The sequence below is a fragment of the Dromaius novaehollandiae genome, chromosome 4 (assembly GCF_036370855.1).
Source record: "Dromaius novaehollandiae isolate bDroNov1 chromosome 4, bDroNov1.hap1, whole genome shotgun sequence".
In the NCBI taxonomy this organism is placed as follows: domain Eukaryota; kingdom Metazoa; phylum Chordata; class Aves; order Casuariiformes; family Dromaiidae; genus Dromaius; species Dromaius novaehollandiae.
In genome coordinates this window covers 58,543,256-58,568,717 of record NC_088101.1, presented here as the reverse complement: position 1 = coordinate 58,568,717, position 25,462 = coordinate 58,543,256, and the positions used below count along the sequence as shown (strand labels likewise).

Sequence of the window (25,462 nt, the reverse complement as noted above, 5' to 3'; positions counted from 1 at the left end):
AGAAGCTGGAGTCCCTGACATTTTATTTATATTGTCTAAATTCATTCACCCACATGTCCTCAAGGGAGATTCTGTTTTTTAGAATTGCTGTTTCTGCTAAAATCAAAACTAGTGTTATGAATCAGAGTTAGAAGCTCCTCTCCCCCGAAATATAGCTTCTTACTACTGCATCTCTCCCTATATACGTAAAAAACAGATGCTTGTCCTTGTCCACAAAGCCTCATTTTCTTCCTAATTCATTCCAATGAAAATCAACAGAGTCATTTGTTGAAGTCAGCAGAACGATATCTATGTAGAACTAATCTAAGTGAGGAGAAAATCAGGCATGCTGGTATCACTCTCTTCACTTCCTTCTCCACCTTGCATGGCTTCCTCTGAGCAGAAATAGCAGATAGCATAACAAGTAAAGAGAAGGTCCAGGAGCCAAGCAAATCAACCAGGTAAGAAGAATAAAACTGCAATGTGGGAGAACTTATCATACATATTTCCTTGGCTTACTTTATATTCATAATTTGTAGTGGACTTCAACATATAGGGCAGTTGCAGCTCTTTTAAGGATTTCAGTCCAGGTGGTAATTTAACTAGCTAGATAATCAGTAGATAAAACTCTGACATTAAATGTCAGTTCTAAAGTTGAACTATTTCATGGCCTGGCTTAACCTGTGTTTAGTCTAACAGACAAATGTTTAGAGTTCACCAGGACTGCTGAAGTGAAGTTAATATAAAGAGAATCTCACCAAACCTGGTCAATCCATAAAGCTTCCTTTGTTTTTAGCCTTCAGCTCAGCACGTTTTGCTGAAATTAAGCTCAGCAGCTTAAATTCAGAGTTTACTCATACATTAATCCTTAAATATAAAATAAGAGACATAACCAGCTCAGAGTTTGCAGTGCTGAAATAGTCTAAGGAGACACAAGACACATGGCTTACTGTGCTCATCACCATTGTACTTAACCTCATGGGTCCTGAACAGACCAGGTCAGTCAGTTTCCCTGTCTTTCCTGTTCCTCCCCACTCTCCTTGAATGAGACAACTTCATCACAGGAATAAGGCATTTCAGAGGCATCAGGTGCTTGGAGTTGAGAGAAAGGAACAGACAGGGCCTCACCACCACTGCAATGAGGAGGACATGGCCAGCACAGCTCAGGCAGCAGGGTCTCACCATGCACTAAGACTTTGAATTTGCCAAGTTCAAGTGACTTTGAAATTACAGATGGGTGATCTCCACTTGCCTCTCAGTTAAATGCATGACCAGCATACTCTGCCCTTGTTTGATCTTGTCTTGTTTGACATTTACCACTGTGGTTACAATAGGGTCTGGGTCTGAAAAAGCCTTATATTTTTAAATCAGTTCATTGCTTGCCCCTAGTCTCTCTTTCTTCCCTCCGCTGGATAGTAGAAAAATACTTGTATGGTGCAGCACAGTGTTTAAGGCCACTCTTCCCTGTTAACTTTGATCCCTTGGTATTGTTGCTGCTGAGCAGTGGAGATACGTTTCATTGGTAGCTTGTGGGAAAGGCAAGAGCAGAGGGGTAAAGAAAATAGGAGTTCAGATGAAGAAAAGGAAAGACAGAGATTTAGAATAGACAGGAGCAGCCAAGCAGAAAACGGTTAAAGAAACCAAAACACAGTCTGGCACTGCTGATGACAGAGACTGAACTAGTATTACAAGTCATACCAAGGGAACCTAAAGAAAGACTCCTTTATAGAGTTTCAAACCTGCATTTTCTCCCCAAACACATACAGGACAGAAGCAGCCAGCTAACGCTTGGCAGGTAGCATCAAGACAGTTTATGTAACACAGCAGAAAGGTAAGCACTACTGAGGCGCAAAATGTTATTTTTATCCAACATGCAGGCAAATCAAGCTCTCTCAGTACAGACAAAAACCTTCATTCTGCCAGCTGTGAGCTCTGTTGGTGTTGTAAAGCCCCACAAGGACAAAATCACTATGGGATTTTTTCGCATTCATTCTCAACTTCTATTTGCTGGGGATTTGAAAAACAGAGACACGAAGCGCAGGAAGATCTGAGCAACAATTAGCAGACGTTATTGAAAGGCACGGAGACTATCACAAATCTGTGAAATGCATTTTCTTTGTAAGAATGTGCCTATTAACCTCTCTGCAACACTGACTTAGCAAAAATATGAGGGATGTAACTGAGTATCTGCTGAGGAAAGGGGAAGGGCAAGGGCAGGAGAAAGGATGACTTTGGGATTCTGTTGGGAGGTAGATGGAACAGGAGCAACTGACTTTTGGAAATATCTGGTGCAGATTACAGTTCATCAACTCTAGAAGAGGGTTACTTGGTCTCAGCCTCCCTTTATAAATTTCTTTTTTTCACTTGGGTCATGTTACTATTATTCAAGCTTAGATTATGAAAAAGGCAGATCTGCAAGACTTTGCATTTATTTGCTTTGTCAGCTCAACATATTTAGTGCAAGTATAGATGTACACTATATATCTTATTAAATGCTCTGTCCTGTTTTGGTCTGTTCTCTTATGATTTATTTTAAAGTAAAAGACCACAACTGTAAGTGCCTTCAAACCTACAGATGCTTAGACCACTGGGGACAGAGCAGAAAATAGTGAAATGCAGCAACCATTACTGTCCAATTTCATTATACTCATGCCTTGGGAGGATAACACAAGAATGTGCTGGAATTCAATCCCTTCTGAGGGAAGAAATTGGAAGCAGTATGTTTGACAGAAATGATGTACACTCAGTCCTCTAAAAATCATCAAGATAAGCAAAATTTAAATGCAAGACTTATTAAAATGGGCACTGAGAAAAATCTGGAGACACAGCACCAAAGGAAGTGCATGCCTATGGCCATACTTTTGACCCACGACAACACAAAGCAGCTGGAAAGCAGACAAGGAGAATATGGCACTTTGCTAATACTGGCAGCTGTTCAGGGGCTGCAGGACTCTCCCCAGTCCTATGGCCGGGTTGCTGCAGAGAGCGCACAGACAGCACCGGTTTGTAGCGGTCACCCCTGGACACCCAGGGCAGGATCTTCTCAGCACGTCTAGGTTGATCTGGCTAATAGTACAAGCATCTCCAGTGCACTCGGGGTTGAGGCAAAGCAGCAGCAACTGGCACTTTCAACTACGCTCTACCCCACAACAGATCCCGATGGCAAGAGTAACCCTAGCAGTGCCAAGAGGAAAAGAGAAACCCCAGCACCCCCGCACACGCTGCCTTTGGGGAAGGACTGACTCATCCTTTCTCCAGCACTGCCATCTTCCTGCTGCCATCCCTAACCAGGTAATGCTCTGAGGCCAAAAGTTCAAACCAAAATTACTGGTGTGGCTCCCCTTGGGTGCTGACAAGGGCAAGTCACAGCTGCCTCTTGGGATCCCGGCTCCGGCTGCACTACTGCAAAACCTGTTTGGTGAATGACTGCATTACATGTGCTTGCTGTACGTATGACTCGCTTCTTTCTGACTGTAATTTAACCTGTTGGTAGGAGAGTCTGGTACGTACCAAGTGAAACAGCCTTGCCCATCCCTATCAGCCTACACATCTGCACATCGTAGCAGCAGCGCAGCACACTCTCTGCTTCCAGCAGCTCTCCTACAGATCGCAGGACAGACTGGGTTGATCAGGCCTATCTGTTCTCCAGAAAAGACTACTGCATGTGGGACATCTTTTGGCTTTTCATACTGTTGACTTATAAATCCTCAAGCGAGGCGTCTCTGCTGATGCTCCTATGAAACTATTCCACTGCTCATTTTACAAGGGAAGGAAGGTTAAAAAAAAAAAAAAAACCCAAAACCAAAAACCCAGTGGGACATCACCAATACTAACTGAATGTCAAAAATAACATATAACAGTAATGCTTATCACATATGGGAAGAGAAAGAAAATACTCTGAATTATGCATGGCTGATCAAATTCTATAGTTGAAATTTATAACTCTAAAGACATTTTTGTTCATTTATTTTACCTTGTTTAGGTAAATAATTTGCAGTGAGTTGGTGAAAGAGCAAATAAAAAAAAAATCCAGACTGATTCAGAATATATAATAAGCAGGAAAGCACTCTTCTATGGAGAGAAAGCAACAGGAGTCAAATCCTCTTTCTCTTCACAATGAGCACAGATCTAGAAACTGCAAATATGTTTTCTTAACCTGACCTTATACCGTGTGTCACGGTAGCGTTGTGAAGCAAGACTACTCCACAAGGATGTAACAGACAACGGTGATTATTTCCTCCTCGCCTTGGTATCTGCTACATCAAACTCAGCATATTGATAAAAAGAAGAGAGAATAAATACGAGGGCAGATCTGGTCAGTGCTACGTCTAATGACTGCAAAATTGTGCCTGTCTACAGCACTGAGAAAAGCAAGACTTTACCAATAAAATTTGGTGGTGATGCCAACAGAAATTCGGCACAAAGGAAAGAGTAACTTCCTGGAAATATGGCTTTAGTTAGCCTCTTTTACTTCATATTGGGAGAATATATTGTAAAATATGTAGAGGTTATGGAAATTTCACAATTCATTTTTGTGTTGTTGTACAGCACCTGTTGTAACCTCCAATCATTTCATTCACTAAGTTGCTACTGAACTTGCTTCAATTTATATTCAGAATCAATTGTCAATTAATAAATTACATGAATGGATAAATTATGTCGTAGAGATAGCCCAAGGATTCACAGCCTAAATTTAGTCTTCACTAGTTACATCTTTACTACAGCCTAAGGAGGAATTCAGCTAAGATGGAAAAAAGGATCATATTCTTACCCCCAAATAGAATTCAGCTCCAAGCCAGCAATTTTTCTGTGATTGTGAGGTTTTAGTTAGGACATACGACATGCCACTTACAAACAGGTACCTCCACTGAGACAGCAATTCAATGTGAAGGGACAAAATTTGACCCTCCTTTTTAAACATGACTCCTCAGGCAGCCACATCTATGCTGACACACAGTCTGCACTACAAGTCCAGCATTGCCACTGCTGTTCCTGCAAAATCTCTGCGTTTGTATCCTGTGCACACACACCCAGGCACTGTATGGCTTAAGGGGACAGACTGGACACTCCAGTCACGTGCCAAAATGCAGAAAATCACTTCTAGTTCCTGAACGATAGCTCTGCTCACGGAGAAGGTCACCAAACGCAGCCAGCTGCTTTGTAGTCCAGAGACCTTCGAGGCAGATTCTCCAAAAAGGTCAAGAGTGTTTAAAAAAAAAGTCCTCAAACCTACTAGTCTGCTTCACTACAATGAAGCGAGCTGTACCGTAGCCAATCTCAGAACCAGCATTCAGAGCAGGATTTAATCTACAATGGGCACAAGAGCGCTGCAAGAACAGCATTTATCCTAGTGTTGCAGGACAGCCCAATTCAACCAGATTTGTCAGAGAAATAGCTCAAGGAAAAATATCCTTGTCATGCTGCCAGTGCCAGCTCTAAACTAGGTTAATTGTCAGAGAGATGAGGAGGTCGGTCAAACTCGCAGCATACAGCAGCGCAGCTTAATATCAGAAGAGAAATAAGTGTCTGTTGCTTGCGTACAACCACCACCTCCTGCGACTCCCTTCAGCTCGCTCCTTCCTCCCACCCCACCATCCTCTCACAGAGCTGCCTCAGGGCTTTCCCTCTCCGGTCCCATCCCAAAGCGGATCACCTGTCATGAACTGGCTTGCAGGAGGGTGAACGTTTCCTCCTTTCATGCCCCATTATATAAGCAAGGCATGCAAGGACACCTTGCACCCAAACCCACCCATAGGTAGGTTCAGACATAACTGAGGCATAACTAATTCGTGGATTATGCCAAACGTTATTGCCTTGCGTTTTTGGCTTGGCATGGTTTCACTTTACTGGCTAGGTTTTACTTTTGGCAACAAAATATATTTGTTGTGATTGATGCTGGCCAAGATCAGCCTTTTCCAAAGGTGCCAGAAGGCTCCAGCCATGAGAAAACGTGCCAGCAACGTAAAGGTCTAATTCTGATCTCAAGTGTGCATAGGAGGCTATGAATGGAGCAAGGCAAGCTTCATCCATGCACAGAAGGAATAAGGCAGGATCTTTCTCAAAGCATAACACACAAACGCCAGCTTTCATTACACGCAAAATTCCCAGGCAGAATCAACAAATCCATAAAGCTCTCAAAGTGTTTTTGGTTGCTAGAGCTGTCCCAGACAAATTTATTTCTGCTCGCAGAATCACAACACTGGCGAAAAAATACCAGCTGACAACAGTCCCTTACTCTTGTCATGAAAATGCAGCACTCTTTTCCCTTGGTGGCAGAAACAGGTGGCGTGTGCAGGCAGAGAACGGTACCTTTTCTGGGTGCCTGGGACAGAGCGCAGGGGGAGAGAGCGAGAATCCACCCGGCTGCTCTGTGGAAAACACTGCATGTTTGGCAAAGTGCCGTTAGTCCTCGAGCAAAGAACAGCTGGGCTCAGGATAGTCATGATAACTAGAAGCAACTACTTTTCATAATACCGCCTATACTAGCAGTATAGTGTGTATCAGTCTTGAATACAGCACAGCCAGACCTAATGTAGCTAGAAAATTCAAATTGGGCACCTCAACACCACGAGTTTGGACTAAGACTGTTCCCCTGCTTTTAAGAATAATGTAATTTACAGTTTGCCTACCTGCTCTTCAGCTTGGGGGCTTTCAAGCCATATTGATATTACGATTTCAAGCCTTACTGTGCGATTATGAGGGCTGGAAATACTCTTCTTCACGGAGGAACGAAGATGAATGTAAAAGGACCACTGCTTGCTTTTCAAGCTGAAAATCTCAGGTAAACTCCTATCTTTGGCTGCAAATTATGCTCACAAGCAATACGACGTGGATTAGCCATATGAGAGATGGTTTGCAGCCTGCTCCCTCATTCCCTGCCACTGCCTCCCCCTTGGTAACTCGTGGGTATAGCAGCGACTTGTGCTGGCAATCGCACCCTATCTTACCTGTTTGTAAGAAATCTTATCTCACGTGTATGTAGGTGTTCCCCTAGAGCACAGCAACCACATACAGCCCTGACCACAGTATTCACTCCATATGAAGTCTGTGGGTGGGCAGCGGTGTCAGTGTTTAAGGCCCATGTGGACTCAGGAGAGCAAGCAAGAGCCCATCAGGAGGGAGAGGAGGGGGCGCCCCCGCAGAAACCCAGCTGCTGTGTCAGTATTGTTACTACTGCTTAACTTACTAATTTGCACCATCTTGAACGCAGCCCCCTGCTTGCAAGACCTTTGCTGAGCCTGATGAACACTGAAGCACGCCAACGCCTTTGCTGTGACCCGGTGTGCACCAGTAAACAGGGACATGCCCATGGTTTCCTCAGTTGCAGGTTTTCTATATACTTGCGTATCTGTCCTCAGCAGGCAGTAGAGCCGGTGAGGCGGCAGGAGCAAGGGGGAAGAACGGCAGCCGAGCAGTGACAGAGCCAGGGTGGAGGGAATAAACACAGTTACGGACCAGGGCAGACACTAAGCAGGGCCAGGACTGGGAAGGGGCAGAGCAGAAGTGGAAGAGCAAGCAAGAAGGCCGGCGGCCTAGGGTCAGGCGCAAGGTGGGGGCACCGCCTCGGGCTGGGGAAGTAACACCAACTGTTGCTGGAAACGTTGAGAGAGATCCCAGACGTCTGATGGAAAAACAGCTACCGGGAGGATTTGCTGCCCCTGCAGAGAGCCAGGGGAGAAGCAGGACGGGCGCCTGAGAGCAGACAGCGCCTGCTGCTCGTCTGTGCCGCGGTAGCTGCTCGCACTCAGTGGAAACCTTAACGGCAGCAGCGGGAGATGATGCCCAGATCAGGAGCCGTCCCAGCGATACCAGAAGTTACCATATTTCTGTCATGGCTGCTTCGCAAGGCTGTAGCATGAAAGTGAAGCTAACAGACAGACCTCAACGGACCAATGCTTTTCTGCTTTAATTCATGTTAGCTCTGCTTTTCCTGAGAGGCAGCCCATTCTAGTATACTGGAAAAGGACTTTTTATCTGAATGCGCTTTGTGCTGGCTGTTTAATGTAAATATTCTAAATATTTTGTTTATATTTTCATTCACAAATCTTTCCATTCATTTTAAACTTTAGTCTCTAATACTTTCCAGTTTTAAATTAATCTCACAGCTTAACTCTGACAGAGATTTTCATATGCACAGCTTTGCACAGAGTAAGGATGCTAACACGTGACCCACGCAACGGACTAACACATCAGCAGAAAAGGAGTCCTGGCCTTACCAATTTTGTCACAAATATTGCATGCCATATGCACTGCCCAGCTGCCCGAAGGGCTCCTGCGCTCTCCAATTTCAGTGCAGCTATGCTCATAAGCACAGGTTTAAAGTCGGACGCAAGTCTGACCACCACCAAGCTGAAAAAAAGTTTAAAAAAGTGAACTGCGTGGGTAAGTTGTATGCTGGAACGGGGCCAAGAGGAACTCAGCCACTGGCAGCCTCAAGCTGCAAGGAGCCTGTCCTACAGACAGGTCCATCGGGCACAGCTCTTTCATCCTGCAAACCTTATGGTGTACAAGGAACTGCATGTGTGCGAGACGCAGGGATGTTTGTATTTGCAAAGACATCCACGTGTGGAAGGATTTCATAAGATCAAAATTAAGTGTTGCTCTGGCAACTTCTGTAAACGTCGCATTGGTCCTATACTGAAAATGAGGATCTTTGAGGGGATTAGTTGATCTGAAAACAAGCAGATACTCTAATTTTCAACTCTTACCTTTCACTATGGAATTCTCCCTTCACCAAATACCTTGAACTAAATTGTGCTTACCATAAAAAAGACATCCCCAAAGACACTGGAAGACAGTTGGCACTTATGTCTCTTCTTTTCAAATTGAATGATCAGAGAAACTCAATTTTACTGGCTATTCCAGCCAAAGTGCTGTTTTGAAATGCAAGAGAGTAGTTATCCTATAAAAGTTATATGGGGAAACTTGATCCGGTTAATTTGGTGAGATTCCTTTGACTGTTTCATGTAAAACTGAAGAGTGGTAAGAAAAAAAAGAAGTGATTTTTAGCATGCAGAAGTAGCAGATAAGTTGTGCATTTCCTTCTAACAAACAATAGATTTTTAAAAAAGGGTTCATTCAAATTAGTGGGGTGGATGTAGCTGGTGGATTAACAGCACTGACTAAGGCCAGGAGTGGTCTAATCTTCAGAGCAAAGCCCTGCCAACAACCTGGCTCTGACACCTGCTATTCCAGCTCTCGGCCTCTGCTGAGCACGCACACTGCCAGGCGCCGTCCCAGCACAGTCACCTGGTGAGCACAGCCACGTGTCCGAAGGGGATTACATTGAACACCAACATTTTCCACGTGACTGAGATCCTCAGAGGGACAAAGAGAGGTTTTCCACTTTCTAGTCGTGCATCATTTCCCTCACCATTTTATTTCTAAGTGGTAGGTTGGGGTCTAAGTTGAGGTCTAAGTCTACAGATCCCTTCTGCAGGGTGAGACCCTGCTGCACGGGGTACGACTCTCAGAAGTAACAGGACCAACAGTGCAACCACCACCTCACTGGCGGAGCAGCCGTCTGCAGCTGCTCTGCTTTAATGCACGCGGGCTGCCTCTCTGTCCACATACCTTGCTTTTCAACCAGGAGAGTAATACGGCCCGCCTCAGAAGAATTCTTGGACAAATGGTTCCTTTCTGAATATATTTTGTGTAAGAGAGACTAGGTGCCTGTTGAAGCTGCTTTACTGGGATCTGAAGGAGAAGGCAGGATGATGTAGTTGTGGTCTCCAAGGATCTCGAGACCTCACAGACCTTTACGATGCCAAGAGCTATTGGGTTTCTGTGGATACATCCTACCCTCTCCTGGAGACTCAGCTAAGGAAATCTCACAGATTTCTACTCTTCTGCAGGGGGTTTCCATGGACCCCTTTCAGGAGGGAGCAAGAGCAGCATAAGTGCTGAGCTGTTTGGTGGGGGCAAAGGAAGGACATCAAAGGCCAGGCAAGTGGTTTTAGTGCAGATGACAGTGTCAGGAGACATTTGCTCACTGAAAACACCTATAATTACTGAACTGCTAATACAGGAAACTAAAAACAGCAGCACTCCGCATCTGTCCCATGAAATGCCACTGCAAAACATGCACACACCTATTTCCACCTGCCTGACACCCGACTGAGGTGCAAAGGTCTAACACAGCCCTTCTCCAGCTTCATTTCTCCTCTTCACCTCTTCTAAATTCCCCTTTATTTCTTAAATAGATTCCAGAGCCTGCGTTCCTGGAAAGGCTTTGGGCTATATTGTAATCCCTATTCCCCAAACCCATTCTGCACTTAAGAAAAAAAATGCCCTCAAACTGTAGCAACCTCCACTGAACACTACACAAATAACCTAATCTTTATTTCAACAAGGTACAAGAGAAGAGAAGGGCGGTATGAGCGAGAGCGCAGCGCAAAACCCAGCAGCCGTATTCGGCCTCTCACGGCGACTGTGGTGCAATAATGAAAAAAACGTTTTCTGCTTACTACAGTCTAGCTTTGAGCCGTGGGGAAAGCTGTCAGATATGCTACAGCCGGTGGTGGCTCTTCAGCTGCCTTTGGGGAAGAATTTAGAAAGCGTAGGGCCACCAAGGGCAGGGGCGTCGCGCCAGGCTCCTCCGGACGCTGGCCCTCTCCCCACCACGCCTGCAAAACTTTGCACAAAACATGTCCTGGACGCAAGAGCCTGAGCAACCGAAGAAACAACCTGTAGGTCATAACATTAATACAAACCACTTAACCGGGACTGAAAACAGTCTTGCTCTTTCAGACACTGTTATCAGAGGCAGCCTCGAATGCAGCCCTCGGATGGGAGTGTCAGTGCCTGTGCAGCACCCAGCCGCAGCCGGAGACACCGAGCACACGCGGAGCAGGAAAAATTCCCCAAACTGGCTCAAACTGCCCGGCGCCCTTTCAGATTAGGCGAAATGCGGCACATCCCGGCTGGCGCTGGCGCTGCAGGGGAAGGCCCGGGGCTCCGCACCTCCCTCCCACTGCTGACAGCCGGGGATGCACGTCCAAGCCCACACCCACGGCCTCAGGACGGCTCTCCGCAGCCAGCGTGACTAACGTTTCTGTGGGTGAGAAGGCTAAATAAATAAGAGATGAATAACTACTGTACGGAGCAGTCCTTTATCCTTGGAGAATCAGTGAACCTGAATTTCCCAAGAAAAGCAACGAGGCTGTGTGCGTGCGTGCGCCCCGATTAATCTCATCAGTTTGTTTTCCTGGAAACTAGACGTCCCAGATGCCATTGTTTCCACTAGAAATGCTCATCTGCTCTGTTTCCAGCTTGGTTTTTCCCGTAGCCTGCTTTGCTTAGCTGGCCTTTTATTTAAAAAAAAATAGTTCTTAAACAAAATACTATTAAAATGAGGACTTAGCTGTAACCCTCAAATCCAGATTTGTTAAATGTTTAAAAACACATACATAAATCCTGAGCAGTGGCACAAAGAACAACGAAATTATTTATAGTTGCCATGCATATCACACAAGAATTTCACAGGGGGACTTTCTGTTTCTGCAAAACACTGCTGAGGGTAGAGACAAAACCTTTTGTAAATTAGTATCATTTGCACTAACCACAACTGTTACTGAAACATTCCTACTGAAGGCACAAAATGATCATTTCTCGTTTCTGAGCAGAATTAGCTATTTCTTTTATTTTCTCAAGGAGTATTTCAGAGGTTTTTTTCTTAAAATACAAACAGGACAAAATTAATTAAAAAACATACTGGAACAAATATCTATTCCTATTCATAAAGGCCGAGTAATTATTGCAATAACATCCACACACAAATTAAACTAGTATCATTTTCTGATCATACTACAGAATATTCGTTTCATGGGTTGGAAAGCTCGGCTACGGGGTTGTCTGGGATTTTTATTCTTTTAAGACACGAGGATATACACATGGATCACTATACTGATATTTGCATCAGAGAGAAAATAACATTCTGCTGCAGGCACAAATACAAATAGGGGACATTTTTTTCCTCTCTGAAGTGAATTATTTCTGGTGGAAGGATTCTTGGTGTTTTGCTACAGGCATGCAGATTTACACACAGAGCCTTATGTCTGTACACACACAGGGCTCTGCTGAGGTTGTCTATCTGTGATGCCCTCTCCTCTACGCCCAGCTCCTGTGCAAGGCTATTTATGGAAAGTAGAGAAGAGACACAGATTCAGAAATGGAAAACACTTGAAACCCGACAACCACTGAAAATGTCAGCACAGAAAAGCAAAGTTGATACGGAAAAAGACTGTTTCACTCGGTATGCCTCAGCTGCTTCCACACTTGGAAAGCAAAGCGATGGGGAAGTATTGCTATTATTAGCCCTTCGGTTGAGAAGCAGCTCGATTGTGGCGTTGTTTTAAGCAATATCGGCAAGATATTTTGTGATTTCCTTTGCATACACACACACAGACACAGAGACAGACAGAGACACCAAACCGTGGCACGGGGAGAATCTCCCCGCTGCCGCGCCGAGAGACAGACAGACAGAGAGCACAAGGACAGCGCGACTGTGCGTACTCACAGCTCGGAGTACAAGAAGTGCAGGTTGCCCACATTGTCTATGTAGTTTGCAGGACTTAGCCAAGGTAGGACCAGCAACAGAAGAGCCTTCATTTTCAGGGCAGGGCTGGCACTGCTGCTGGGTCTCCTTCTTCCCACTTTCTCTCTGTGCTGGTGGGACACACACCTCCACGCTTTTGTGGCAGCCAAGCCCCTTCTAAACGAGCCTTTCCGTCTCAACGCAATGGTGGCACATTATGAATCGAATTTAAATCCCTGAAACGAAGCTACACTGAAAAATCATTGACCTGTAAGAGGATTACTCGATCTGACTCTCAGATGGGGAGATGTGAGGGTTTAGGGACAGCACAGCATGGTTGGCGAGACAGTGACTTATGCTGCAGAGCAGAATGATGCACGGGGAAGAGACCTGCCTCCTGCAGTATTCAGAGTGGTTCTTCAGAGGCAGCTGGTACGTTTACATCACTGCCCACAAGCAGATGGGTTACGAGCTGAACTGCATCACGGAAGGGTCTAGCTGTCTGAAAAGGGGGGAAAAATGCCCCCCATGGAGTTTTGAAGCAGGCTGTATCAGAAGACCACACCTTTTTAAAGTAAAACACTGCAAAAGATCACAGCCAACTGCTGGCTGTTGAGCTCAGTCTGAATTCCTCAAATCAGTCAGATGCTTTTGTGCAAATATAAATCATGTAGCAAACCAAGGACACCTCTCTTCTCGCTCTTTTTTGAATCATGCAAGAGCAAACATTAAAGCATCCCTTTAAATAAGGATGCTTTTAATGCAATGCTCTGTGGTAACTGGAGTTAAAAAAAATTAAAGTTCCCTCCTCAATTACAAAGCATAAAACACAGCAAACTCACCTTGTCCCATCAGTGACCTCATCTTTGATGAGGGCAAGGTTTTGCTTTCTCTCTGAGAACCAGGATTGGTCGGAGACTGATTTATGCAAGAAATGTGAGAACTGCCAACTACCCTGATGACTTGCATAGAGCCTGCTTTAATTTATTCGCTGAGAACACTGATCACATTCTGTCAAGATTTCAGACTGGGTCTCCACAGGCACCAGGTTGTTTTACTATTATTATCATCATCAAAGTCATACACTTTCTCTCCCCCCTATTTATCCACCAGAGTTAAAAAGAACACTGTCAGTTCAGTCTGCAATGTGCTTGGACATGCCGGAGCTGGTGCCTGAAGAGCACGCTGCCCTTCTCGTCTCCGGCACTGCTCTGAGTTGGCAACTGGATGGCAAGGGAGGTTTCTGCACTCCTGTGAATTAAATTAGGCAGAGGCATAAATACCTTCAGTGATAATTAACAAATGCTGCATTTAAAAAATAAAAACACTGCACACTCCCTACAGACACAAGGTTTCCAAATGACCCCATATGGGTCATTCTGCTGAAGCTCAGAAAGTTGCCTCTTAACTCTTCCTGCAGACAGGAATGGCAGTGAGGCTGCCCCACCTCCTAGGAAGCAGCAATGGGCTTAAATACAAAAATTTTAGTGACACCTCCAGTGGCAAAGAAACTCTATTATTTCCTACTGCCCTGCTAGCTGCCCTTCAGCCTTGCAGTAACTCAGACCTCCAAATCATCTGAGGAAGGAAAATAGGTTTCATGAGTGGCAAGGAAGGAGCTGACAGCTTGAGTAGCTTTGCATTGTATTGAACTACCTTACAGGCTTTAAGATTTGATGAGGAGGGACATCACTGCTCTGTCTCTCCAGGCCCTTTCTCCAGGTTTTCAAAGGTGGAACTTGGTGGGGGGATACTTAGGTGGGGCAGGACAGAAAGAAAGGGAGACTGAGGGAACATGATACTAAGCTGATTCTTCCTACTGCTGGCTAGGCTCAGGCCAGGTGAGCCAGAGGCATATAATCTTAAAGATCACAAGAAAAAAATCCAGGTCACTGACATTCAGTAATAAGCACTAGAATAAAACTTGCCAGACTTTTACAGAATCAAATTTCCATTCACAATACCACAATTCTGCAAGGCACGTATGAGAAGGACATGTTTATTACCATCTTGAGGAGGAGAAACCAAGACACTGGAGTGACTTGCGCATGTCCATACAGGAGAGTCAACACTAGAAATCAGGAATTGTGCAACCGTTTGGCTTCCATGTAAAAAAACGAAATTGCAATTTGCTCATTTTCTGAGTTTTTTAAAATTAATTTTATGGCCAAGGCTCCATCATCTCAAGATAAAAGAAGTCAAAAGGGAGGCTCTAAAATACATTCGAGTTGGCTACATGGATGGCAAAGGGAAAGGGTAGTTGCATTAAGGTCTCAAGATTTAACCATTGGAATCTGTAGAGAAACAGTAGCTCACAGCAAACTGTCAGTCCCTTTACCTGCATTACTGCTGAAATTTGTATCCAAGGCACGTCAGGGAAGTACTGACCAAAGGCAGAAAATTGTAAGCAACCTTGCTGATTTTTCCCTTCAGAAACAGAAAGCTAACCTTGCAAGAACACAGCTGACCTGGACTGGAGGCTGCGACACCACCTCTTAACACCATGAGCCATAAGACAGCAGCTCCATGAGCAGTGACATCCAATTTCAGAAGCTGCAGGGCCAAAGCATGCACAACCCCTGCAAATGTGCAAGCACTGGGCCTCAAGTATGTGCGAAGTGTGCTCTTGCCCATTAGCACTAATCCCCTTCCAAAGCTTTTTTTTTCAGGAATTTGCCCTCCAGCAGCAGCATCTGGCACCAGCAGCATCTGGCACCCTGAGCTGGTTGCCCAGGGTTTCCTATGTAATGCACAGGCAGATGCAGGCACCTAAGATCACGATTCATGCCAGCAAACCGTGGGGGAAGTCGTTTCACTAGCCGACAGAAAAAAGTTGCAAACAAAGGTCAAGTCTTAAACACCACCTCTCCTCAGATCTGAGGTGCTCTGCTCTGGACTACGCAGAAGCATTTGTCCGCAGTCAGAAATGACAGCTCTGAAGGTATCTCTTCATTCTTCCTTTCAAAAAGGAGGAGATGAAAAGCAACAGCATATGTTTTTATCCAGTAAAATGCACGATCATTCACCATCAGTTCTTTCCTTCCAGAGGATCCAAACCAATCTCTGGAGATCTGTCTCCTGGAGCCAGGAGGGATCAGTAAGTCTGGGCTGGGAACCAGGCAAGGGAAGGCCTTCCACACCGCGCAAGAGAGCCAAAGGCTCAGTTAGCCCCACGGGGTGGTGGGAAAGTGTTCACCTGGAAGAAAGGAGCCCTCAGCTCCAAGCCGTGCTCCAAAGTCCAATATAAACCGGAATATTTTCTGCTCTACTTCACATATAGGTCATTTGTGAATCAAAAGAGGGCTGAAGAAAAGGCAATTATAAAACCCTTAATGTACTACTGAAATATTTATGATAGCTCAGCTTCCCAAAACTCACAGATCTCTTCGGATGACTAAATATACACTTCCATTATGCAGCTAACCACCAGGTATCCTCACAGAATTGCTAACGATAGCATGAAGTGCCCTGAATGTATTTGGCTCTAAAAAAAGAATAAGATATAATCAAATAAACGGACCAAGTTCAATTTTAGATTCCTTATACTACAGGCATTCACTGGGACTGAATTTGCTAAATCTTTCGTTACGTTAACTGTCTATTTTAATCAGTTTATTGAAGAAGTTATTCCCTTCCCTTAAGGAAAAGAAAGAGAAGTGAAAAAAACTCCATCTATCAACAAAAACTTACTGGCTTTGAAAATGCTGTTCCAGGTCGCCGCGTTGCACCACCTCTGAGCAGTGCTCTGTGAAAGGGCAGCTAACCATTAGCTTATCCAGGAGCTTATTCACGAGGATGCTGGACTTTCTGCAGGACTGCAGAATCACAAGCTTGCGATCCATGGGACAGAAGTCCTTTTCCAAGAGGAAGTTCGTCAGGCAGGCGGTGCAGAAGGTGTGACCACAGAGCGTGTCTAAGGGCTGAAGCAAAGGTTGCAGGCAAATGTGGCAGATCAGATCATCGTCCACTTCTTCCGTGTAGCTGTACAAGTGGTTTTCTTCAGGTAAATGTGCCTGGCCGCAGGTGATGCACAGTGGCGGGGAGTTATCCTCCATCTCTTCTGGTGAGTCTTTCTGGCTCATAATCGGAATTGATGCAATTCAAAAGTGGGCAGACAAAACCAACCAACCCGCTTCCTATTTCTGAGAGCAGCAGTGAGGCCTGTGTGCCATCGGATCTGCGGGGAAGAAAGCCAAAGAATTATGGATTGTTTTCTCTTAACACATTTATAATGGATATAAAATACTTGAGCAGTTTTCAGGGAAGGATTGCATCTTTAGGATGGGAGAGTGAGGTGAAGAAGAGGAAAAAAAAAAGAGAGAGATAAATAAATAAAGTCCTTGGAATTAATTATTCATTTTTACATCTAGCTCAACTTACCCATTTTTTCTCATCATCAGGAAAGATACCAAGATAGGGAGAATACAACAGGTATTTAAAGGTTAAAAAACTTTCAATTAGCATAAAAGTGCAGTCCAAGTCATCTGATTTTTTTATAGTGGTCACATTACTTCTGCTGGAAAAGAAGCAGCATCACGTGTAGGCAAACAGTGCAAGACTGCAGAAATTAATGGTTACTGCCCAAACCACCTCTTCAGCACAGAAAGAGAAATCGGTAACTTAACTTCACACACATGGGCATACAGGCAATATATATACTCTCTGCCTGAGGGAGATAAAGCACATGAGCTCGTAAGAATTTAGAGCTTAGGAGATGCCAGGCCACCCTCTCCCTCTCTAGTTGAGGGCTTACAGTCATCTGTACTGGCATAAATACCTACACTGTACTTTCCAAAGCAGTGAATAGCTCAAGGGCTGAAGTGAGGTCCGTAACACAGGGCCAAGAGCTGCCTCTCTCAAGATTCAGCCCATTTCCTTCATAATTCACATTAAAGAAACACAGTATGTCCCTAACTACAAACCCAATTAGCAACACTGGCCAGAGTACCTGCCTGCTGGTATTTTAAAGATGTAAACACGGTGGGTGGCAGCAAAACTGAATAGTAATTTGAAGTTTTTACTTGATGAACCCCGACTGCTCTTTGGAGCACTTACGTCTCATTACATCTATGTTTATTTTGGTATACCTCTTTGAAAATAAACATGAAGATATAAAATACGCAACGGCCTAATTACTACTCTTGCTTGAAAATGTAAATCTTATTTGCTGCTATGCCGTAACACTGTACCCTAGCTTCCAGCTTGACTTAATTTGCAGAGACAGCAAATTGTCAGCCTTAGACACCCATGTTTGAGGGCAAATGAGGGAAAGAATAAAAAATAAAAAGAAATCAGGAAAAGGACTACTACAACAGAGAGTATTTTCATTTAAAATAAAGCTAAACCTTAATTTTATGTAAAGCTCATGGGCTTCAAACCTAAAAAATTAATACGTCGGGGCGTTCTGACACAAAGGTAAAATGATAGCCCCACTAACTCTATCCAGATGCTTAAATGTCAAACATTCACTTTAATGCTTCGCTAGATCCTATTCTTATGTAGCGAATAAGCTAAGTGTCTGTATAATAATATTTCTTGCTCACAAGACTAAGTTCTGTGTGGTTGCTCTGCATAAGCTGTGTCTCCTGATTAGCAGTAGCTTCATTTGTATTAAAAACATCACCCATCTGAATTCTTGTGAACTTCCAAAATACTCTATATTGCAACAAATGTTCCCCTTAATAAAAATATTCAGCAGAATTTTATGTACAATTATTTCAGAAGACAAAAGCATCTTTATACTGCGCAGAAAACAACTCAACCTGCTATCTTAATATAGGAATTAAAAAACATATTATCTGGCCCTATTAAGTTGTCATACACAGTAAAATGAAACAAGAAAAAGACAAAAATGATCATCCTGGAATAAGTACTGAAAAGCTCAAATAAGAGAGAAAACCCAAAAAGGTGTGATGGAATTTGGAATTTGTGGGGTTGTGGCTTTAAAAATAGCAATAAGATAAATTAGAAATCAATAAAAGTGACAAAAATAGCATTGCTTAATTCTTTCCTACTTCCATAAGGTCCAGCTTCAACCTGACTTTGCTGCCAAATGCAAAAATAAGAGTATTAGCATGGACTTCAACACAAGCGGAATTAGACCTAGCCTGTCTATTCCTGACAATGCTATACTTAAAATGACTGTGGAATTGGGCAGACCTCTGCTACCTCGGTTAAAGTAAGGGCAGCAGTCACTGCTACTTTACATCTAACGATCTTGAGTGAGAGAGCCATCTCGAAAATACCTAAGGCAACGTTGGTGTGCAGCGAGATGGGATAACTCTCATCAAGATAAAGCACAGATAATATTAAGCATATATAAGTTATACCATACGAGAGGCTTAGCACGTTCACTCTGGCAAAACTGCAGCAAATATACTGGCTCTTGGCCTGAGCATCTTAAACCAAACATCACACACGTGACAACACTGCCTGGAGCTAAGGGGACACAAAGGTACTGTATCATGGTGGGAGGACAAGTCTCTGGTTCTTTAAGGCTGCATTTATTAATTATTTCTTCAAGTAGAATACACCTGTGAATACCGTTCAGCATCTCATCAGCCATTTATGGTGCACAGGAAGAACGGCAGCACGGACGGAGCCGAAGCACTCCCGACAGCTCACCTCCACCCCTGCCCTTCTGCACCGCCTCGACGGCGGGTGAGAAGAGATGTCCTTGCGTCCGTCTCCAAATCCTGCAAATTACCAGCAAATCCTGACTGTGATAAATCCAATCGAGGGAGCAAATCCCCAAGGTCATGTTCACTTTTTGTAATGCTAGTGAAAACACCAGATAACACCGTAAGTAGTGTAGCAGTAATGACAACCCAGACTGGCTGTGCCTGGGCCACCTGCCACTTCTGAAAACACAAGCAATCAGTGCGTGTTCCAATTACCTCCCTTTGCTTCTCTAGCCAGCTTACAGAAGTCAGTGACGGGAACCTATTACACTCTTCTGCAAGAGCTTTGGGACACTAAATGTTCGAGAAATGCCTAGCACCTGGGGTTCCCAGGGGAACACACGATTTTTTGCCATTTCTGCACTCTCCTGTCACATCCTCTTGTGTTGCCACACAAACCTCAGCCCAAACAGGTGTTCTCCCTATGCACCATAAATCACAATAAGCTTGCTCCAGAAACTTGGTTGCTTCAGTGACGTTCCCAAGCATGGAAACAGCTATTTCTTGGCTGCAGGAAGATCCGAAGCTTGGCTCTCGTTAGCTTGCTGAAAGCTGGACCCAGGGCTCCGGTGTAAAGCCGAGCTAGCCCACACCACCACCTTGTGTGGCCAAACCACCTGGTTATCCGAGGATGTGAAACGAGGATTGATGCACACCTGCTGAGGTGGGTAACCACTCCCAGCTGCAGCATGAAGAACTGGGGCCAGCAGGATGCCAGTGCCTTCACCAGGGACAGGCAGCGCTAGACCGAGGACCTGGCATGGCAGCGGCCACCTCCCAGTCTCTCGCCGGAGCCCCAACGGCACCGCTCCTCCCACTCCACTCCCCCTCCGCTCCTACACACGACACCGCAGCAGTTCCCCTGGTGCAGATTAGGTACAGCTGGAAATGGTGCTGCTGCGCTGAAGTGACTAAGATTATTTTCACAATGCAACCGAGAAAGAGAGACATCGCTGCCCTACGGCCACGTTCTGCTGCAGTAAAAAAGATCAAAGCAGCCCTGGCGCAGGCAAAACGAGTTGACGCAGCCCTCCAACAGCAGCGGTGGCGGGCGAGACGGGCTGACAGCCTCCGCAAGGCAGACCTGGGTGGCAGGGACCGCAGGCAGCAGGATGCCATAGAAATTAACCGTGCTCAGGGTCAAAGTAAGGGGAAATGCCGCTGGCTGCCTTTAGTGTCTCCTTTTAAGGAGGAGTCAGACACAGAGGATCCTCGTGACTCTGGAGGAAGCTGATCGCCTGCCGCATTAAGGTGTTTATGGATGGTTATTGCAACTGTTGAAGCAAAAGGGACAAGAAGAAAGCGGCACCAGTTCCGTCCTACTTTATGTCCTCAAAAGTTTCCAGACTTTTTCTGGCTGAATTACAGATATTCTTTATGAACCTGACATGCTTATAAAAATTTTCCAGTGAAAAATCGCAAGTGTGGGATACCGTACCTGAATTTCACAATGTTCACATAAATTACAAATACTTGCTAATGCCCAGGGAAATGAAAACATCCGTGTTAATTAATAACCACCACTAAACTTGTAGAAGGCCTTAGTGCAAGTCCTATGGCTACGCTATTTAGAGGATTTAGATGATAGACTAGATAATAACAGAAGCTCCTTTCCAACCTGAAAAAAATCTGTTAACCTCTTCTGGCTAATCTGGTTGATCTTCATCCACAAAGAACCTTGTTAAATGACTGGACACACTCAAGCAAGGAAGCCATCGCTATCCGTCTTTGATCGGTGACTGTACTGTCAAGGGCATTAGTGCTGAGCATGTGGAAGGCAGTTGTTTTGCACATTCTGTCAGAGGCAGAAGTTGCTTTGCAATGTTTGCAGTCATTTATATTTATAACATTAATGTCATGTCATAACAATCTACATAATTTATTTCGTGTCCTTTTAAGAAGCTTAAAGCCTTGGAGTTAAGCTTCGCTAATAGTTCCTCGTGAACAATGCACAAGAGAAGAAAAAGGGATTTAAAATTGATCTGGTTATAACTGGTGAGTATTTGTTCTTTCCATTAATTGTGAATAATGAAATACGCTTTGAACAAGGAACCCTGTACAGGTAGATGGTGTACCACAGCTGTGCAAAAAAGGCAATTATTACTTGGTTGAGAGTCTCTGTGCTTGGGAGAGGAGGAAAGAGGAAACTTAGGTTCATTTGCAGTCAGTGTCACCACCACTAACCTCAGCAGGGCTAGAACGTCATCTTGGGAGTCTCATGCTGTCTTAAAATAGGAGCAGGCATAGACCCCCAAGGGTCAGATCATGTAAGCCGTATTTACAGGGACTAGTCGCACCATGGGTGATTGGCAGGAGAAGCTTTTTGAGGTGGTGTTGGTACCATGTCCAAAAAGACAATTCCAGAGTTTGCTGCTTCACTACTGTGCCAGAAGTCTTCAACAACTCAGGCGCCAGATATAGCAAATTTGTACAGCACCTAGCACAGCTTATTTTAGATAAATAAAATTAAATACTGATATATAAGTATCAGAAGGCTGTTAGAAATGCACAGCATTTTAACACAGCAGTAAATCAAGCTCCAATCCAATAAACAGAGCTGCAGTACAGGAATATGGTACACCTGATGAAGACAGAACAGTCATCTGGGATATCAATACTGCAATAGCTTTCAGCCACAAACTGCAATGAGAATGGTCACATTAGGGCAGAAGTAACTTCTGGAGCTGTGACCACAGTGAAAGCTAGTATTATGGTAATAGGTTTTTTTAAAAAAGTTACCCAACGCAATGAGTCACTTTGAAGGAGCTTGCATCTTATGGGTCTTTGCTGCTTAGGAAATTACAGCCATCAGGAGTGTTTAAGAAAATAACAAAGCAGACATACGCAAAAAGCATGAAGAGTAAACATAAAATGTAGGTAGAGAGATTGCACCTCACCCCGTTGCATGGCCAAACCTGTATTCTTCCCACCCACTGAAGCATTTAACCAACCCTAAGCTTAAAGACTTACCATCCCAGTTACACCAGCACCAGTGCAGCAAAAGAAGGGCTTGCTGAATGGAGTGGCAAAGCTTCTCCAACTCCACCTTCTGCCTATTCACATCATCAAATATTAACCCAGCAATTTAAGAGGCTGTGTTTGAAAGTAGACTGGCACAAAATGGAAGAAGCATCAGGCAGCTGAAGTGAAAAACCAAGGCTAAAAGAAAAAGAATTCAGCAGTGAAAAAATAGTGAGGAAGCAGTTAACACAGGAAGGAATGAAGAGGAACAGAAGAGAATGTAATTCTAAGAGCCAGGGAAACAGTTACACAGGACCTGGAAGGGCAACAACCAGCTTAAATTTGAGATGGTGAAAGACAAGCCTGTGAAAGGGCTGCACTAGAAGACAGAGGTGTGACACCAGTGAACTGCAAAACAAATAGAGCAATTTAGCTCCAATAGCTCTGAAGTGATGAGGCTCAGGGATAATGAAATCCTCAGAGTCAAGGGAAAGAGTGGTCAGCATGTGCAAGGAAAATGGATTATGAACAGTACAGAAAGGTCTCCAACTATTAGGCTTTTTCTCTGTGTGTGTATGTGTTTAAGTAACACATTCTGTCAATGTCCCTGTTTTATTTTTGAACCCTGTCGAAGTGCATAACAAACACTATACCCTAGTGATTAAAAGGGGATACCTTTCCATGTACTGTTATTCTGCTGCATGACACTGAAGAAGGTAGAGGTACAATTGACTGAGCTGTTATGCTCTTATTCATTGAACTACGATAATAAAGACATGCTGGAGTTCTTCCTCCACCACCTGCACCGGCTGTTACTGCCCACAAATGTGCATCTTTAGGTGAGTCACAGTCCTTTTATACGGTTCAACATGGCACTGTGAGGTCCAAAGGGTTGGTCTGCAGGCACGTAAGGGAACAGCTGTGTGACAGCAGCATTGCCAGCATAAAATTGCTAGGAGACTTTATACATTTCACAGTCATAGAGTTAATTCTTTAATGACTCCTTAGCCCAGCTGCCAGTGGCTAAACATTGGCACAGCAGGAGATGTGGGCATTGTCCCCATCTAGTGGCTCACCCACACGAGGGGAGAAGAATGGGTCACAGCTAGGAGGGAGCAGAGATCCTACTTTGCTCTCAAGTTGTAGCAACTTGTGCAGAAGCACAAGTTCAAAACTCTCAGGTCACGCAGGATTAGTTGGAGCAGCACTCAGGAAAACATAGCCCTTACTACTCCTATGAGACTCCAGGTTATGAAAGCACTCTGCCTACTTCATTTTCAGAGTTTTGTAATGAGACCTAGTTGAATGCTCACATAAAAATTGAATGCTCCCATAAAGCTATTTGCCACTAGTTAGAGAAATGCTAACACTATTCTAACTTATCACCTTTCTTTACAATCCAATTTTGTTTCCTGGCAGTAGGCCTCCCACCTTTCCTCATATCGTATTTTGTACCACTAACTGCATCTCTCCCACTGAAGCTTTTTATAGATTATACTCACACTTCACTATCAGAGGTAGTATTTATTTTGGGGAGCACTGGGCAACCTGTTAGTTTCAGAATACTAGACAAGAGTTGTGGAAAACATCATACTGTGACCCATACTCTGGTAATACGCATCATAGAGTATTTTTCATCCAAAAAGACAGTGTTTCATGTTCCGAAGATCTGGTTGAAAAATATCATATAATAATTTGCACAGATCTTGGAATAGCTGCACTTAAGGCCAATGGAGTGAGTCTGTTCAAAGAAATGTTATAAAATACGGAGGCACCTGAGAACTTACCTTCAGGTCTTAGAAACACCATTCCTCCTACGTGTAATATCTTTCTCTTTCTTGTTTTCCCTGCTTCCTTTTTTTTAAAAAATATATCTATAGAAAAGTCACATTTTCTTTGTGCCTGATATGTAATTAGTAGTAGCCTAGCTCCAGATGTGATTTGTTATGGGTAGAGATGAGAGGCATACCTCCAGGTAAGAAGTCAGTAGCTGGAGATGAGTCAGGATTCCCAGAGATAATGATTTAGCAGGTAAGAATCCAGTTTGACTTTTAAGATTGTAAGAAAGAGCTGGCTCTTAAAGGAAAATAATTGTTTTTATAAGTTCAGCACATCAGAACAGAATGTCTCTGAGACAACAAACAGGAACTCCAGAACCTCTCCTCCCTCAGGCCCCAGCTTTAAGACAGTCAATTTTTCAAAGTTGTTATTAATCAGAAAGTCCCTCTCAGAGCGTGTAACAATCAAAGAGCCTTTGGTGATGAAAGACATTTTCAGCTGAATAGAAAAATCCAGAAGTACTGTACAGTAGGTGAATAACCCCAACTTTTTACGTTGTAGCTCAAGCCATGAAACCTAACAGAAATGTCATACTGTGCCTGCGTGCACAGTAACTTCAAAAACCAGAACCAGATTGTTTGAAAAGATGGTTTGCTCTGTGGTTCATGCTGGAATTTACAGAATAAACCAAAGTTGGAAAGAGCTTTTTGTTGTGGAATTATATATCAGAAACTTTTGCTTGGAATGTATGGAAATATATTCTCTGCTTTTCTGTCTCTCTCACACGCCCACACAAATCTGAATTGCTCTTCCTGACAATTTCGTGGATACAAACTTTACTCAGCAAGTTAAAATGGAAAATTTCAGCCCAGAAAAATTTGAGAACATGAGGAACAGCTGAACAAGATTTGAGTAAGGAGAAAATTTGAGTAAGAGAGTACATAACACCAGGTTAAACTACTCACACTACAAGGAACACATCTTACAGATAACTTACCTTAGCAGAAGGTAGCACATCTAAGACTGATTGCTGGCATGCTTCATATGGTCAAGTACTATATCAGTGGAAGGGTATATTTGCAATTTCTTCAGTTTTCTATAGTTCAATAAAACCAGACTCTAACAGTCTATGCCAGAACTACAAGCTCAGACTCCAAACACAAAGACAAGTTGGAGCAAAATCAACAGACTGAGGGTAACTGCTTCTCAAATGCAAATGTTCTACCTATTCAAAGGAAGTCAATCATGTGGCCAAAGTAAGGCTATGTGAGCAATCATGATTGACTCCTACAGTGCTTCCTAAATATGTGCTCATCCTAATTGACATAATAAATGCCATCAGCATTTCACATACTAAATTATAAAACTGTATTACTAGTTATGTAATAAAAGGTGCATTACTACTGTAATTTGGCTGATTGCTCTAGTTGGTTTTTGTAAGACAGACAGCCTCACAAATATCATGAGCTTGCTTTCAGCTGTTTGACCAAATGACAAAACTGTGTATGTGTGGCTGAATTACCACATG

The 25,462-nt window shown here is 43.9% G+C and overlaps 1 protein-coding gene across 3 annotated transcripts in view; it reads right to left on the bottom strand.

The window, feature by feature from the left end:
* Positions 1-25,462, bottom strand: part of LNX1 (ligand of numb-protein X 1) — a 90,091-nt gene that overhangs the window by 52,530 nt on the left and 12,099 nt on the right. The window contains exons 1-2 of one of the 3 annotated variants that reach the window (XM_026093749.2): positions 22,165-22,203; positions 16,205-16,691 (exon numbers count right to left, since the gene is read on the bottom strand). In XM_026093749.2, coding sequence (XP_025949534.2) covers positions 16,205-16,596 — 392 coding nt within the window. In that variant the 5' untranslated portion in view covers positions 16,597-16,691; positions 22,165-22,203. Of the gene's footprint in view, positions 1-12,496; positions 12,884-16,204; positions 16,692-22,164; positions 22,204-25,462 lie in introns of those variants that run through there. The other 2 variants (XM_026093747.2, XM_026093750.2) reach the window with 2 other exon arrangements.